General features: G+C 44.6%; 1 protein-coding gene across 2 annotated transcripts in view; it reads right to left on the reverse strand.

The window, feature by feature from the left end:
* IGF1R (insulin like growth factor 1 receptor) overlaps positions 1-16,462 on the reverse strand; it is a 167,102-nt gene extending 150,640 nt beyond the window's left edge. For both annotated transcript variants that reach the window (XM_062501790.1, XM_062501791.1), the window contains exon 1: positions 16,369-16,462. In XM_062501790.1, coding sequence (XP_062357774.1) covers positions 16,369-16,462 — 94 coding nt within the window. The remainder of the gene's footprint in view (positions 1-16,368) is intronic.
* Between the last annotated feature and the right edge of the window lie 2,005 nt (positions 16,463-18,467).

An 18,467-nucleotide genomic window follows, 5' to 3' on the forward strand; every position in this document is an offset into this window, starting at 1 on the left:
TAAAATCAAAGAAATTCAAAGAAAGAGACTGGAGAGCAATCTTTGTTTTTGAATGAACTGGTGTACACCCATCCTGGGAGAGGTGAGAAACAAGAATGGATCTTCATGGAGACCGTTCATTTATTAAAATGTCACAACAAAAAGAGAGTAGCTGTGACTAACAGACTCAGTGAGCTCCAGGCAGCTAAACCAATCCAAAGGATGACGGTTTATCAGAAAGGAAATGCTGGTCAAAAGGAAATAATGAAGAAGAAATCCATCAAAGAACAAAAAGCAGTTCTGAGCACAGAACCAGAAGCAAGACTGCACCAGAACTTAAAAATGAAGTGTAAAACATCAGACTTGGCAATCCTGCTGCCAAGGAATTATTTACCACACGACGATCAATATTACAATACACACAGAGACGAGTATTTTTATCTCAACCTCCATTTGACCCAGTGGGAGCTACAGACACTTTCTCACACTAATCCACATACTTCAAGGAGAGTCAAGATGGGAAAAAATGAGTTGGAAGCATTTCAGGTTCTGTCTCCTTTCAGCCCATTTTCACTGAATCATACCAGAACTATCTAAGGGAACAGTTCAGACCAAAACTATCTGACACAACAATTCAGAATTGATTTGTGCTACCCAAGACCTGATCAGTAAAGCAAAATATTCAAGGATAACAGGAAGAGGTTTCGTTCACGCATTGAGCCAAATCCTGGTAGTGCTGTCAGTCCTTTCAAGTCTTTGCCCTTCCTTCACTGCATCAAAAGCATCTCTTAAAAATTCCTCAGAAAAGCCTGGACAAGTGCCTGAACTTCCAAGATGTATTATCTATAGCCTTGAGCAAAAGTGATGGGAAATAAACTCTCCTTCTCAATGCCTACTTTCAAGTTTAAAAAAAAAGGCAACCACTACTACTAGACCTATTAGAAATTTGGAAACTGAAGCTCAGAAAATAGGGAAGGAGGGGAAGGCAATGGAGTGAGGAAGAAGAGATCTGATTTTCAGACAACCAACTCAAAAAAATCCTTACTTCAGTGAACTGGCAAATCATGTGTTAGACATCTTGCTTCTGAAACACAACCATGCTAAAGGGAAAAGGGTTAATTATATCCCTTACGCTCTAGAGTATTTCAACAGGCTACACATTATGTTCTTCTGAAGGGCAAGTTGTTCTTTTATTTATTGTTTAAAGCACAAACATAAACACAAAGTGTCCAACCCTAAGGTGGTGATTACCACTTTTGCTTAAACTGAAATGCAGGGCTGCAGGCTTTCTCTGCTATAAAGCTTTTAAACCTGCTCTGTTCCTCTGACACTTTTCCCCCCTCACTCCTCTCTGATAGAGATCACAAAAACAACTAAGACATCTGACATACAGGAGAACATCCTGCTGATTAAGAGAAAACAAGAGCACATTACTCTTGAGAGGATACAAAGCACCACTTCCGAATGCGTTCTACTCTGTCAGCACAACAGGCTTCTCAAAGAGAAAACTGGTCATATTGATTTTTCCAAAACACGAGTATTATAAAAATATTATACATTTAATTGGTCTTAACAAAGTGCTCTTGTAGGGGGGTACATCAACAGAGATCCTATAAGACAAATTACAAGGTACCAAGGTATGTATGCAAGTATTTGATGATTCTCTGCAAGCGACAGCACTGAAAACTGCCAGGATGGCTCCTCAAAAAGCTTCTTGCAGCTCCTTTAAACCTCAGTGCGACTGAGATGTCTCTTTAAAGTGTGGCAGCTCTTACTCCTGAATTCACAACACCCTGAACAAACATCATACTTTGCTGAAAACCAGTGTCCTTTCCACGCCTCACCAAATTTCAACCATGCAACTCAGTGCTCCATGTTTGCTCAGCTTTTTCTAGAGGAAAGGAAAGTTCTTTACACCCTCTCAGAGCAATTTATTCCTCTCGTTGTTCCCTTGAAAAAGCCAGACCAACTGAATCAGCTCCTCTGACTGAAAACCGCACACCCTGCTCGGCAGGAAGCCGGCAGGATTTTTTTTTTATCCTGTTTTGTTTACAAATTCAAAAACTGAGCTGTTCTCAGACAGCAGGATCAGCCATCTCTTTTTCCCCCATTCCCAGTTTTCTACAATCCTAATTCTGGCAACACTGGGGAAAACCTGTACATGCTTTCCAAGGAAAAAATGTGTTTCTTCTTCTCCTGGTTCTTTATTTCTGTTTTAACACAGTATATATCAGAGTGTACAGCCAGGACAAGTTTCAATGGTCCAAAGACCATCTGGAAAGTCGTTAGGCAGAACACAAGTTGTTACTTCCCCTTTGAGAATACCCCTTCAGAAAAATTCTTTAAAATCAGAATTTTGTGAGAGATGCAGCAGAGGAGCATCCTCCCACCTCCTCTCAGTCCTTCAGGGAACTAAACTAAGTTCTCTCTTCCTGAAGTGAAACTTCAAGGCTTCTTTATAGCTTGCTTTCAGTATAACTCAGAACAGTGTACATCCTCCCTTTAATTTCTTCCAACAAATCCCCTTTCAGAAGAATTTACTCTCATATATGCAACGTGGGCAGTCTAATAATGTGACTTAATAGGTCATAACAAAAAAAAAAAAAAAAAGTCTTGCTAACAGTAAGTTCTAGGAAGGAAAAAAAATAAATTTTAAATTTTACCTGCAGTCATCACAGTGCTTCTAATTAGTATCTGTCAAAAGAGCATTTCCATCACAAGAAAAGGACAAAGCTGCAGAATGACAGGCAATTTGCCATTCATCAAAAGGTAATTGCAAACAACAACAGACACACAAAATGTTCTGTGTCCCACCCCACTGCTGCCTCTGCATCCTCCCCTCTGCCACTGCAGAGGAGCAGGGCACTGCCACAGCAAACAGCACTGGGAGCACGGGGATTTCAGGACAGAATAGTCCGAGCCAAGCAACAGGAACACAGGTCAGTTATGAAAACTCCAGGACAAGGAGACTAATGAAAACTTTAATTTCAGCTTCTATCAGTAGCCACTGAAAACACCTCTTCCCCCCACCTTGCTGCGGGGCGAGCGCGTTTTAGTGTGCACATGATCATTCCTCGGAGGTAACTCAGCCAGCCAGACCATCACACACACACCTGTTCCCACTGCACACATCCCTGTCCTGACACCCAGGGCAGCGTTGAGTTACTTCAGAGAGAGTCACTTCCACATTCCAGCCTCCAACTCCCCTCCAAGAAGTGATCAGTCACTCTCAGCTTTCACACTTCAGTAATTTTGGAATCAACAGGAAACAGAGATCAATTGTGATTTTACTAACTCAATAGTGACTCATCATTCAACTCCCTGTAGCCTTCGAATTCATCTGTGAAGAGACATGATAGCGAGGCCAAATTAAAAATAGCAAATCTGGCTCACTCACAATTAACACTCACTTGTCCATCAGATTGCGACATTTTCGGGATTGCGACATTCTGACCATTTTGCGTCAGATCCCAAACACACTCACAATTTGTCTTTCTCAACTCAACCAGGAAAAATAATCAATAGGAAAATTTATTATATAAACCATCTGAACCACACCCTCTAACATCCATCCATCGCTCAATTTGAACATATCTAAATAAGAGTGAACTCTGCCTATCAGTGTCCCCAGCTACTGACTACAAGTCTTCTATTCTTTGTATTCTGAAAATACTCTCAAATCATTAATTTCCTTCTGCTTACACAACCTTCAAGCCAAAAAAAACCCCCACATTTGCATGAAATCAAAAGTCAATAAAAAACAATTATTTCATTTACAAAAATAGAAAATAATTTTACATAAACCACTTAATGCATTCTTCTAAAAATAAACTTAATTACAAATCTAACATGAAATTGTAACAGCATATATTAGGGCAAATGCCTACTGCAATTTAAATAAAATAAAAATAGTAAGTGTATAATTTACACCAAAAAAAGTTGGGACTGGTGAATTTGCTGCTCAGTACTCTCTTGGAGCCACCCTTTGATGAAATGCTCAGAGAGCTTTTACCTTGAACAGCTACTTCTGCAGTGCCTCATTTCAGTTTACTCTAATGGTGCAGTTCAACGAGCTCTTAATCCCAAATTAAAAAGGACTCCTGCACAGAAACCTGTGAAACAGTCAGTGGGTAAGATCTATGAACTCTAAACTTTTGAGAAACAATGACAAACTATTTTTTCTGTTTAGTTTTTTTAATCATGCCTCTCCTTCACACTTGGAGTTTTAATTAAGTCTCAAAACCCAGATCTTCTGCATTTCAATTAAAATTCCATTTTCCATCCAAATAAAAAAATAACACAAATGAGAAGTAATCTACCAGAAAATACATCATTTGCCATTTTGTCACTTAAAAATGTGAAAATTAAGGATCTGAGCCAATGCATCCAAGGCATCTAATTATTTACATGAATTTGTAGAAACACACTGCTATTCACTAGCAAAAAAGTCTGTACTTTCAAAAATGGTTGTTTGTGAATCAGAGTTCAAACAGCTGTCAGTCATTAAAAAAAGCCAACTAAAAATAAGTAAAATGAAATTAAAACTGTGTATTCAGAACGAGTTCTTCCTGCTTGCTCTTGTAAGTCACTATTAAAACCATTTGCTTCATCTCAATAAAAGAAAATGTACACTAGTAGTGCTCTGAGGCCTTCATACTAAGGAAGAAACAAACTTTGAAGGACAAATTGGACCAAAATTCTCAACGTTTTCACCGGAAGGTTACAAGGCCACACAGTCCCACCCCCTTGGCCTCTCACAGTGCACTTCCATGAGAACAGAGGGGAATGCACACAACCAGGGTGTGCAGACATCCGAAACGGAGCATCCCTCCCTCCCCCTGCAAAAATCAGTGAACATGACATGACAGTTACACCCTCAGCCCCTCTGCTCTCCCCTTCTCCCCATTAACCAGGATTCTCTTCCCATGTCAGCAGCTCTGGGAGAAGCTGCAAGGGCATTAAGCACAAAGTCAAGGCACAAGATGCTGGGAGCAGGGACAGTCACGCTGAGCTCAGAGCAGTGTTTTCATCCTGCAGTGGACAAGGGCTGTGGCCACACGGACAACAAGCAAGGAACAGATGCACACTTCTGTGAGCAGCTGCTCCTGAAGAAGGAAGAGAAATCCCATGGAATGAACAGAGAGCATCCCAGCACATCCTCACAGCGAGGCCGAGCCACACTCAACTCACCTCAACTTTTGTTTCATTCCGGCTGCACATGACACAGGGTAATGTTCACAGTTGCCTGTGAAGATCTGGATGTATTTTTAGTATAACATACTATCTCCTTATCAGTCAGCTGATGCCAACACCCCCATCCTCACACTTCTGTTCAGAGTACAGTCATCAAATGCCTGGCAAGGAGAAGCTTTCCAGTGAAAGTGCTGTCACCTGGATGACAGAGCCACACAAGCATCCCAAGTCACATCCCTGCTGCAAAAACTAAGCCTTTAACCACTCCCCAAAGACTGCACTTGCTGTATTTTACAAATAGGGAGGGAAATACAGACAACCGGAGGAGGAATACAGTTTCTTCCCAACCCTTCCATACTGGCAGCTCCTGAAGCACGAGATGTGATCACTCCCTATTTTAGCATGCATGACTACCAGTGCTCACACAAATTATCTGGTTCCTTTTAAAACCCAGTCTTTAAAATTACAGTATTTAACTTGAGGCTTTTCTATCCAACTAGTGGATGGATAAAGGTGCATGCTACTCTTTATTTGCTCTCTGTTAAAAGGAAGACCCTTTCTCTGAATTTATACTTTTCAAATCAGTATTTAAACAAAATCAAATCTATAGAGAAAAACAAATGTGAACACAACTGTGCAGCACCACGGTACAGCATCTGACTCCCACATTCCAAGTCTCTTTCCCTTCCACACTGCAATGTATTACAGACAAATTTAAAAATAAAGTCACTGATATAAGCTGCAAAGACACCAAGAAAATCCTCAGACAGGGCTGGCTTAGCCAGTGGAATGTGTAATTCTGGTCTACATACTATCACTTTCTTTCATGAAAAATACTGGAAATATCTTTTTGCCAGGTTAACCAACTCTGACTTCAATCTCGCTGACATTTCTTAAGTAGAGCTGAATAATTCCATTCATATGCAAATGGAACAGTAAGTCGTGAGTAGCAGCATTTGCAGCTCCCTCAGAGAAAAGAGCATTTACTCTCCCCAAGTTTCATCTGCAGTGACAGACCCGAAACGACACCGGACCCAAAACGACACCGGGCCCAAAAGGTACAGCCCCAGCAATTTACAGAAGGAGTATTTTCAGCCTTGATGTTGGTTTTTTGTTTTTTTGTTTTTTTTTTACTTTGTGGGGTATTTTTAAATATTAAAGAGATTAAATAATCGAGAACTGAGATTGCATCTGTTGCCATCACAATTTAACCACAGGCCATGTATTTATACAGTGGAATCTCCAAAATAATACTGCATCTGTTAAGATGACAGTGTTTTTCCATGGGCTGCGCTGTGTTGTAGCAGAGTTACTCTGAAGTTGTTGCTTTTGAAGTGCTGATTGCAATCCACCCCAAATTCTTTTTGTAATCTTCCTCAAACGTGTTGAATTATAAAGCTGTTGCGTTCCCCACTGTGGCTTGGGAACAACAAAACCCTCATACATCTCATCAGTGGGCATTTGTCACTGAAGCCTCACAGCTAATGCAACATGTTTATTTAAACAATGAACTACCCCAAGAGCTGCAGAGCCCGTGTACAAACAGATGTGTGTTTCATGTGTGCTCTGCTGCAGCCCAGAACCTCCACCACACACACTCCACTGCACTTCTCTGTGCCCGATTTCTGCAGGACAACAACTGCACTGACTTGGAAGGGCCTTTGTTCTTTCACTGGTCGCTTAAGAACCACAACCCACCTAAGAATATCTAAGATTGACCCTTGAAAGAGACTCTCACACCAGAATTTGAACATTCAATAGGTATGTTGAGACACAGTATCAATGAAAATATTCGTCCACCTAGTCAGTCTACTCCAATGTGACAAAAATATAAGCATTTTATTAGCAGTCACTCAACAAAAGACACAAATAAACCTTCAGTCACTCCCAGGCAGGACCCTGGCAGGCTCAAGTCAGTCTCTAACCAAGCCAAGCCTCAAGTTTGAAATAACAAACTTGCTTTCCTTACACCCCATTGCTACTCTTTCCTACAGGGACAACTGCAGAGACTCCATCTCCACTAAGGGCATAGCTGCAGGTAATACCAGCATCACTTGATAACACAAAATTTCCACATTCAAGGGGGACTATCAACAGGACTAACTGACCCTTTGACTTTTTGCATCCTACTCCACATCCAAAAGATCGTACATCCCACTAGACTTCAACTTCCCCAAGTCTCCCATCTCTCAGGTCTGAGGAAGAACAGCAAAGTGCACAGAGTAGCAATAACTTACACGTATCTCTGAACACAGGTGGATATTCACTCATTCCATACATCCCAGGAGACACAGTGCTTGCAAGGGACCCATAAATTTACATCCATCTCACAAACAACAAGACAAAAGCTTCAGCCACAATGAACTGAAAGATTATGTTAACTGCACCCAGTACAGCACCACAAACTGCTTCCTTCTGCTGGGGTTCAGAATAACCGCAGAGAAGCAACAGCTAATCCAGTAGTAGAAGTCAGGCTCTATCACAATTCCAGTGGGCTCCCCCTTCCATCCAGTGGAACTTCGAACTCTTTAAAGTTTGTGTCATCACCCTGATGACTCCCTCTAAAGTTGGTTCTCAGGTGAAAGAAAGGCAGAACCACCTGAAAGCTTGAAAAAACCAATCCATGCTATGTAAGCCCAGCAGTATTTTGGACCAGAAACCGAATCCCCAGTGGGACACGTGGAATTTGACTAAGGAAGACAACAACTTAACTACACATCAAAAATCCCAGAAAAGAGGAAAAAAAGAACACAATAAAACTATTTTCTGCCCTGGCAGAGCACGGTGACAGGGCAAACAAGGAATTTGCACTGCCATTTCAACTCTTCACACTTCAGCCAAGTGTTACTCTGAGGTCAGCTGAGCTGAGCAAACACGTGTCCGCTCCTACCGTGCAGGGCTGGTTCCTCACTCCCTGCCCAACATGAACAGAGTGCACGCTTCAGACCTTTCAAGGCTACTCTCACACAGACAGACCCAAGGGGATGTGAGAAGAGCAACAGGAAAGTAAAAAGTACTACTTGTTGAAGGTCAAAATGTGAAGATGACTCTAAACTGAAGCCAATGGAAATAATAAGGAAACCAGCCCAGTGAGATCCAGGGATAAAGCCCTTCCCTGCAAGCACAAGCCAATTCTCTTGTAGAAAGTTGGTTATAGACATTTTCCAGGGGCAGCTGTCACCAGATCTTCCTCCAAAATGCCGTATCCCTTTGATAAAGGCTTAAGATTTGAACTATCCCTGTCTACAAGAAGACCTTCCACTTCCAGAAAAACCTGTGATCATTTTTATGGCTGCTCTATCACACATCATTATGGGGGCTTTTTCCCCTCTCCCATAAATTCCTCCAGGAGCTTGTTTCTCAAATATAATGAGCTGCCTGTCTACAGAATCAGAAAAATCAGCACTGAGTCAATTTATGTTTGGGGAAACCATTTCTGCATCCAAGAGATCTGGAATTCTCTTTTCCCACCAATAACACTCTCCAAACACAACGGCTCAGCTCTTGCAAACCTTTCCTGTGCACACATCCCAGGAAGAGTTCTCAAACTGAGTACCACGATCCCTCTGCAAACCAGATACTGAGTACAAGCACCTTGCTAGAACACCTCTTAAAAACTCACAGCAACACTAAGAGAGAAAACAAAACAAAGCAATGCCACCCTAACCTCAGCAACACACAGCAAAAAACAGACCCTTTCAACTGCTGTACTTACAACTTTTCATCCCATAAATGCTCTCCCTGTTTCAGCAGAAATGAGTCTATAACTAAAAACAAAGAGAGCACCTTGGTCCTCCCTGTCTCATCTGTCTTACATAAGAAATGCCACTATACCACAGTTTGAAGATAATGATGTACTCTCACTTGAGAATCACACACTCAGCTACAGCTACCTACTGTATTCCAGTAGTAACAAATGGGAAAGATACTTCAAAGAGCACATTATCCCAGCTCTAATTTATGCATGCTCCCTCTTACCATCAAGCCATTTATTTTAAACCTGTCAGATATACTTGTAACATAGCATCATGAATAATTTAAAAAGTAATCTGTATAAACCAAGTTTATAAACTTAACAGCAGGTACAGTACCTTTCATTCAAGCAGACTGCTCTCTGATAAAGTACAAGGGATCTTTGACTACTTCAGCGTGTATTCATTTCATGCATTCTGAACTTCAAAAAATTCTTCTTTCCGGCCTCCAATCAAACCCTCTGCTATCTGAACAGTATTGTGTAAGGAGCTCACTTAAATGAGCAGTGTAATAATTTGCAAATTGTTCATATTAAAGGAAAAAACTACAAAGCTGCTGGAAACAGTCAATAAAAATGACCCATCACCAATTCAACAGCAGGGGGAAAACCACTTTTGTAAAGTTTGCCTCTGTCATTAAAAACTCTTAGTATTTCCTGCATCTGCCTGATGTTGTCACTTTCTGACACTGCTCCCAACACAGGCAGAAGGGATGATCGACAAAGAACTCCAAAAAAGCCCACCTCTTAGGAGAAAGTGTTTTGATCAGTTGATGCTCACACTTCCAAGTAAACAGAGCTATCTTTACAGCATGTAATGGCACCAATAAGGGGCTGGAGATAACATTCCCTGACCGGTCTCAGAGCTATTGCAGCAACGTGCACCTCGGCTGGCAACACAGGCAAACAAACTCATTCAGCCAGGGGAGCTGCCTCAAACACACACCTTCACAAACCAAGTATTCACCAAACCAGGGCACACACACCGAATTTATAAACTACGATGGTAAAGCACATACATGTGCAGCACGATTATTTACTGCTTTAAACGATTTCTTTGTACCATGTACACTTCCTGAAGTCAGCAACGAAACAAAGTCTTAAAACCCTAGTCAGCACTTCAGTGACAATGGGAATTAGTGCTCTAAGTCACTATTAAAATGACTCTGTGCTGCTGCAAAAGTGTATACTCTATATTCTACCCAATTATTTACTAGTGGATTTGGTCCTCTAAAGGAATATCTTAGTACTTTATTAGGGTGTGAGATCCCTTCTCCTCAGATAGATCAAAGAATATAGTCTCATTGAAAAAATTATCTGGGAAGTTGCTGAAATATACAGATGTTTGTTTCTGCTCATATCATCAAGTTTAACAAGAAAGACACTGACTAACTGGAAATGTACAGGTCTGAATATTCCAAAATAAATAAATAAACAAAATCCTGTTGCATTACAGTTTAGGAGTCATATGCAAATCAATCTGTAAATAAAGAAACAACAATTTTGCTTTTCAGCACGTTTTAAACAATCTTGTGCCACAACAGCAACTTCCTGACGATATCAACACTGAAGAAGTTAATTGGTGTCTTGCAAGATATCCTAAGGGAATGGCTCATGTTTTGCATTTGCAAAGGTTAGAAAGCAAAACTTTCAGTGATAAGGGCGAGTTAAATCTTCACAACACACCCGGGTTTGCCAGAATGCATCTCCTTAATTAATTAATACATCAAACTGTTATCAAACTTCCTGAGCAAAACCAACAAGTCCTGTCTAAAGGAACCAGAGTCTATCTTTGGGTTTGAGGACTCAGTACAGCTCTGTTTGCAGAGCACAGAAATATATGAATGAACACTGTGTGTTGCTGATCGTATGCCGGTCCTCAAAGTTTCTCTCAGACAGTTCTGGACACAAAAAAAGACAAATATAGTACTCCAGAAATCAGCCCAGATTGTACCTGTCATGACTTGGCTAAGAGGGAAAAAAAGCAGCCCAAAAAAAAACCACACACAAGACAGGCTGGCTAACAACCACCAATGTGTCTTCATCAACTGCTGTTTGTTGAGTTCTGCTTTTGTACAATAAAAAAAAAAAAAAAGTGAAACTATTCTTTTTAAAGTGGCTTTCATAAATCATAAAAACTAATCCAACTAACCTACACAAAAAAGCTGTCTATACAATTTACAGTGATAGAAAAATTATACATGTCAAATAGATCAAAATACTAAAACAGTATTTCTACCTTTCAAACACATCACTGCATTCCCAAAGTCTTTCTGCACACAAACTCTTAAAAGCAGCACGTTCCATTAGCACCAAAGCCCAGAAACCTTAAAAGCTCAGCTCTGTCAGGTAGATCTGAATTAAACTGCAACTACAAATCTGCAACAACTTTAACTATTGCGACTCCCGAGACAATTACTTAAACTGCAGCTTTTTTAAAAAATTAGCATCCACAATAGTTTTCAATAATAAACTGCAGTTTACCCATTCCTATGTACGCACTCACACATAAATAGAAACCAGCTGCTACTTGATAACACCCAAAAGCATTTCCAAATGTGAAAGCTTTACACTAAAATCCAAGTAAGAATGTATTTAATTTCATAAACCGAAGTTTCAGGAACTTTTTCAGTTAAGTTGCAATCAGCTTTTCAAGTACAATAATGCTAATGAAGTTTATTAATTTAACTACAGATAATTCAGATAAATACACTAACTTCTTAAAAATAATTTAATTCAGCACATTTTGTAAGCTATGAACTTTAGAGCCATTACAGATGATGAGCTAGATAAGTTATTTGCTGTGTGGGATCACAAAGTTAACATCCAGTGTGAGAAAAACAGGTTTCCTGCATGTATTATTGCCTCCCTCTCTCTCTCTCTCTCAAAGTTCAGGACCATAAACAAACTTCTCTACAATGAAGTCTGTGGTAGCTCACAATTCACACAGATGGAATACACACACAATATAATTAATCATTTAACAAAACTGCCTCTTCTGCTCTCACTGAGATTATCACTCCAGTGATCACTGGTAAAATCTACCTCAGAGTAAAAAGAAAACAAAAATTACTGGGGAAGAGAAAAAGCATTAGTTAAACATGAACTGAAATTATCCTTTAAAGCTAATAGTTGCAGCCCTGAAATGGATTTTAATTTTAAATGTTAGATGCTTAAAAACATTTCTCCTCCAAGATCTCCTTAGTAAATGCCAGTTTAGCAGAAAATTAAACAAGATTTGAAACAACTTTTCCCATGGTAACACATACTGATAGAAATTAATTATTTACCAATGAAGACAGATTCAAAAATCATCATGCGGATGCTCTTTAACACTAGATTTTGTGTGTATCTTTCAAGATGAAAACAATTTCAGCATCACTGGCGTGTGTTTAAACTATATCCTAGAATTAGTCTGGAGGAACAATACGTCGGGGGCAAACTGACACAAAAATTAACGCGGTAGTTGATCAAATCCGAGCAATTTCCCTATTAAACCAAATAAATCATGTCTTCTCTTGTGCTCTAGTCAAACTAATTGATCTGTCTTCTTGCTCTCTCCAGCCCTTTCCTTCCCTCACTTCTCAGAACATAAGAACTAAGTTAAATTTCCTTCACTTTACACACACAAAACCCCCCAGTGTTTCTCCCTCAAATGTTGGTTCAACACTGAAACTTCCAACACACCTTTTTTCCACACCCATCCCTCTGCTTCCTCACGTTCAACACATTTTGCCTGGTATTAGCTAAGTCACTTCCAATTTCCTAACCCTCTCAGTTTCTGACTCACACAAGCCTTTGCTCCAGTTCTGGTTTGCAAACCAGAAGTCCAACCCAATACAATTAAAAAAAAAAAAAAAAAAAAAAAAAAAAGTCCAAGTACTGCCTGGCTCACTCTTCTTCCCCCGGACTCCAGCCATCATCACTCCCTACACACTTCCCTCCTCTCCCCTTTCTGCTGAACCCCCCTGACACCAGCTCCTTACTGGCTCTGGCATTTTCTATTCACAACCTCAATTACAGCAGGAATTATCCAACTCCCAGTTACCAACATTCCCTAACCACTGGGCGTACAGGAAAATGCTGTTGCAAAAGCGAGGTGTGTGACACTCAGCAGGTCATGAGGGCTTTTACTAAAGCAACCTGGGAGAGAGATTAAGCATCAGCATGAGCTACTGTTCATTATCAGGAACACAACATCCAGCCTGGATAGACAAACAAAAGCTCCGTGCTAACATGAGCAGACCCATCAAGATACCCATCAATCTGAAGTATTATCACACCTAAAACTATTCTTTTCCTTCTAAGTGTTTAACCCATTCCCTCCTAGACATTCCCTCTGTAAATACACAGAAGGCTGAAAATCAAAACACCATCGCGCTCAAGGGAGAAAAGGAAAAAAACACCGTGTTTATGCCTCACCTTAAACCCACCCCCAGCATCAAACAGCCTCCAACAGTTGTAGCTTTACACATCAAATGCACGGGTACAGCACCACAAACTCTAGCTTAATGAAAGGTCTTCTCATTTCCATTTTTGTGCCGTTCTAACGCAATCTCAGGGAATTCTCGGCATTTTTAAATTACTTTTTCCGAACCAAAAGCTCTCCACTGAAGCTACCTGCATTTTAAAGAGGTTTCTGTCACATAACTACAAACACATTTTATGTCATTTAGTATTAAAGGGATGGGTCTTCTCCCCTCCAGTTGTAACTCCTTTGTATTCCTATTTAGGAATGCCTTGCTTGTTTTACCGAAAATGGAAGTGCCTTTTAGCTATGACACAGTATATATGAAAAACAAATAAAAATTAAGATTAATCTTCCTTCCACTATTGTGGGGAGAGAGAAGAATATGAAGAGATGTAAAACATCTGCTCTGGAGATCATTTTTCCCCCTAACAGCAAAATTCTTTCAGCAATAACTCGTGAAAACAAAGGCTATTAAACTGTAAACTACAAAGACAATCGATTAGAGGCAGTATTCAGCTAAGACAAGTTTTTCAGCATATCTTCTCATATTTAAATGCCTGGCTCTTCTTCAGAAGATACTTCATTTGGGATGTTAACTTTAGGTAAGTGGTAACCACAAACACTTGGGAGGACTAGAACCTAAAATCCTAACATACTCTTCCTGCATTACTTCATTGCCAAAGCTGGGTGAGCATTTTTGTTTCCAGGTACTTTGTACCAGGTAAGACGAGGAAAACAATTCTAAGTGTGTATCCTAGCAGTTTAAGAATGCACCAGATCTCCTCCTCCTCCCATTCTGTTTCTCCACGCTACTGGATGCTTTATAAACCCTCCCCTGAAGAAGGGCACGGGGGTTTTGTTTTTAAATTTAAAGATTAATCTTCCCTCTTGAAAACAAGTACTAGCCAAAAAGTTCTACTCATGGAAGTAAGATTGCAGCTCTCCAGCCCTAGCTGGCTCAAAAGCCTAAACTGGGCCTTAATTTGCAAGGAGTTAACATGCATTTACTGCCTAACAAAACAGAATTATTACTCAACATGCATTACAGGCTCCTCTGTGTGCTTCTTGCTCACTTATCTTTTTTTGTGTACTTAGCCTCACTGTCAGAGCATCGAAAGAACTTCCCTTTCTTTTCAATCTGAAACCACTACTTTCAGAAAAGCCGTCCTGCCTCCTAAATTCATTCCCTTTACATTTAAAATGGAGAAATCTGATCTCCTCGTTCCTTCCCTCCAACAACTCGTATCTTTCTGAAAGGGAGAGCCACACAACAAACAGCTCCAGGAGCGTACTGAAAAACACACGGCAGAAGAAATTAAAGCATCAGGATGCAGTACAGGAACATCCCTGTTTCTGCAGACACTGAAGGAGAGGGAGCACAGTTTAAAATGGTCGGGCTCCAAGGCACATTTACCATTTCTCCGTCTACAGAGATACTCCAGGAAACAAGGTAAGGCTAATTTCATGCAAGAGATCCTCAATCCAGCGTGAGCCCGACATACCAGGAGAAAACCGATCAGCCCCGGGATTAATCCGGCGATGATTGCAGTGTAATCAATGGCAGCGCAGCCCTGCCTGCCCCCTCGATTCCCCCTGCGCCCGAGAGGGGCGGGCACTGCAACACAATCACAGGTTGGAAACGCACGAAAACAAAGTCGGGGCTGTGGCAGCTCCCGAGCGAGGCGGGCGGACGCGGGGATGGGCTGAGGATCCGCGGCAGGAGGGAGCCGGGCCCGCAGCACGATCCGCGTTCTCCCGGTGTTCCCGGGAAAGCGGCTCGCACGCTGCTCGGCGATGGGTGCGACACGGCCGCTTAGAAAAATGCATCACCCCTAAGACCGCAGCCCGTTAGGCCATCAAACCTTTCTATTTACGCACAAACGTAAAGCGTTATTGTGCGAATTATTTTTTTTTTAAGTGAACGGCAATCTGTGACCTTTAGATTGCGGGATGCCGCCGTAATTCCGCAGCCCGCGCACAGCGAGTGAAACCCCTCGTCGGCGGTAAAGCGGCAATAAAAGGCAAGGCGTTCATTTCCAGGAATTCCTCACTCACTACGGCAGGTTATTGCACACAGCCTCTAAATATTGACAGAGATCAAGCTCCTTCAACGCGGGGAAAGCGAGCGGAGTCCTTCCCAGCCTGCGAGTGTTTACTACGCAGCTCGCAGCCCTGGCTGCGGCGTCTGAGCGCTGCCCCGCGCTCGGGGGGGACACAAAGGAGGGGCTCGGGGCTGCGGCGGTGCCGACCCGCGTGTACAACCAGGCAGCCGCCTCCGGGGAAGGAAGGCGGGCATGGCAGGCAGAGAGACGAGCAGCCCCGGGTTGTTAAACGTGCTCGAGGAGCAGACGCGTAACAGGAGGAAAACACGCAGAGCCCCGCGGGCAGGGGCGAGACCCGCTCGGCGCCGCGGCGGGAAACGGCGAGAGCCCCGGGAGCCCCCCTCAGTCACAGCCCCGGGCGGGGAGACCCGCACACAGACCCCGGGACGAACAGGGAACCCTCACACCCCCACCAAGGACAGGGAGCCCCTCGCACACAGCCCAGACACGCAGGGAAGCCCCTCATACACACACGGCGAGGGAGCCCCTCGCACAGGGAAACCCCTCACACACACAGGGAACCCCGCACACACACACCCAAACACAGGGAGCCCCTCACACACACAGGGAGCCCCTCACACACACACCCAAACACAGGGAGCCCCTCACACACACGCCCACACACAGGGAGCCCCTCACACACACAGGGAGCCCCTCACACACACACCCAAACACAGGGAACCCCCCCCCCACACACACACACGCACAACACCCACATAAACACACACGCACACAAACACAGGGACCCCCTCACGTCCTCCCAAACACACACGGGCAGCCGCCGCCCTCGCCCCCTCCCCGGCAGCCCCTCACTCGAGGGCTCCCTCACCGCGGGGTCCCTCGCCGCACACCCCGGCACGCACTGTACTCACTTTCCCCATTTGTTGGCCACAGACAAAGTGCGGCGAAGACGAGCAGGAACCCCCAGACGACGGTGAGGGACCCTCCTCCAGCGCCAGACTTCATTCCTCTTTCTTTAATTGGACAAAAACCTCCTTTCCGAAAACACAACAAAGCAAAAAGAAGTCCAAAATTGTTCGCTTTCTTTCCTCTCCCTGTCTTCTAAAAATAACGAGCGGCGGAGGAGAAGCGGGGCAGGGTAAATAAATCCACGTTGCCTCAAGAAATGAAGGGGGGAAAAGAAAAACAAAAAAAAAACCAACAAAAAAACAAAACAAAACAAAAAAAACCCACAAGACCCTTCGGAGAGGCAAACCGGAGGGTTGTTGAGGTCTCTGGGTGTTGATCTTCCGGAGCAAGCACACCAAAAATACACAAATATTCACGATGTATTAACGGCAATAACAGCAAGGCATGGAAGCCCCGGGGCGACGCTGTCTCCGGGGCGGCGGGGCGGGCTCGGGGCGGCGGGCGGGGGGCGCCGCCGTCTCCCCTCAGCGCTGGCTGCGGTGGTACATCGTGCACAGGAGCCGCAAACACGAGGCACATCGGGGCTGGCAGTCGGCATCTTCAACCTCCATTTTCAAACGCCGCACACACGCACACACACACAGACACAAAAACTGGGAGGGCCGCGGAGGGAGGGGAAGGGGGGGGGCGCGACCCAGACAATCCTATTACAAAACAACAACAGCTCCGCCGTCCCCCCGTGCGGGGACGGGGCTGCCCCGGCGGGATCCCCGCGGCTCCGCTCCCCGCTCCGCCGGGGAGGGTGGGGGGGGGGACACCCCACGCACAACCACCACCCACAACAACACCGCCGCCGCCACCACGAGTCCGGCTGCCTGCAGAGGCTCCAAATGCAGAATTGGGGTCGAAAATGAATTAAAAGGCTTCCCCCCTACTCCTCCTCTTCCTCTCCTTGGCGCGGCTGCCACAAGCTCCTTGTCCGAAAAAAAAAAAAAAAAAGGAGAAAAAGAAGAAAAAAAAAAGCGCCGAATCCAGGACACACACACAAAGCAGCAGCAGCAGCGGCGGCAGCAGCAGCAGCAGCGGGGCGAGCGGAGCGCTCAGCACTCCGCCTCCTCCCCCCGCAGCTCTCCTCTTCGCATCCCTCCGAGCCGCCTTGCCATCGCGGCGGGGGCGGGGGAGAGGAGGAGGAGGACGACAACAACAACAACAACAAAAACCACCCAGCGAATTTGTAAATCCTTTTCCTTTTTTTTTTTTTTTTTTTTTTTTTTCCTTTCCTTCCTTTCCTCCTCTTTTCCCTCCTCCTCTGGGTGCGCGCGCGCTGCGAACCTTCCCCCGGCGCTGCCCAGCCCAAGGCAGGGGGAGGGGGATCCGGGAGAGGTGTGTGTGTGTGTGTGTGAGTGAGAGAGCAGGGGGGGCTGCGGGGGGCGAGGAAGGCGATCCGGTTTGCTGAAGGTCAAACCCCAGGAGCTTGTTGCGAAGGGTCTGTAATTCCTCCGGGGAGGGAACGGGGCGGGGAGGGAGACGGGGGGGAAGGGTCTGCTGCTCTGCTGTTCCTCCTGATTAATTTGCCGCTCGCTTGCAGCAGGGTTCGCAGCGTTCTGCTGCCGCGTCTGCCTGCCCCCCCCACCCCCTTCTCCTCCTCCTCCTCCTCCGCGCTGGCTCCCTGTGCACGACGGAGAGCGAGCGCTGGTAAACAAGAGCCCGGCGTCGCTCCACCGCCGCTTGTCCGCTCTGCGGCCGCGCGGGGACGGGGCTCGCGCCCGCCCTCCCCTCTCCTCCCTTTCCTTTTCCCTCTTTCCTCTTTCCTCTTCCCTTTTCCTTTTTCCTTCCCCGCGCGCGCTCCCGCTCTCCCCCCCCCCCCCCCGGGTTCCCCTGGCCCAGGCGGCGGCGCCGGTGGCGCGCGCGGAGGCGGCGGCGGCGCGAGCGAGCGCCGGGAAAAACCCGGAGCGGAGCGCAGCGGGAGCGGGAGGACGCTGCACCTCGGGATGCTGCGGGGCCACCGCAGCTCCTGCCTCTGGCCCTGCCTTCTCTAACGGGGAAACGGGAGAAGGAGACCTGGTGGATGTGCAGCGAGCATCCTGCGGGGCAGCGGGAG

This window comes from Cinclus cinclus, chromosome 13 (genome assembly GCF_963662255.1).
Source record: "Cinclus cinclus chromosome 13, bCinCin1.1, whole genome shotgun sequence".
Taxonomy (NCBI): domain Eukaryota; kingdom Metazoa; phylum Chordata; class Aves; order Passeriformes; family Cinclidae; genus Cinclus; species Cinclus cinclus.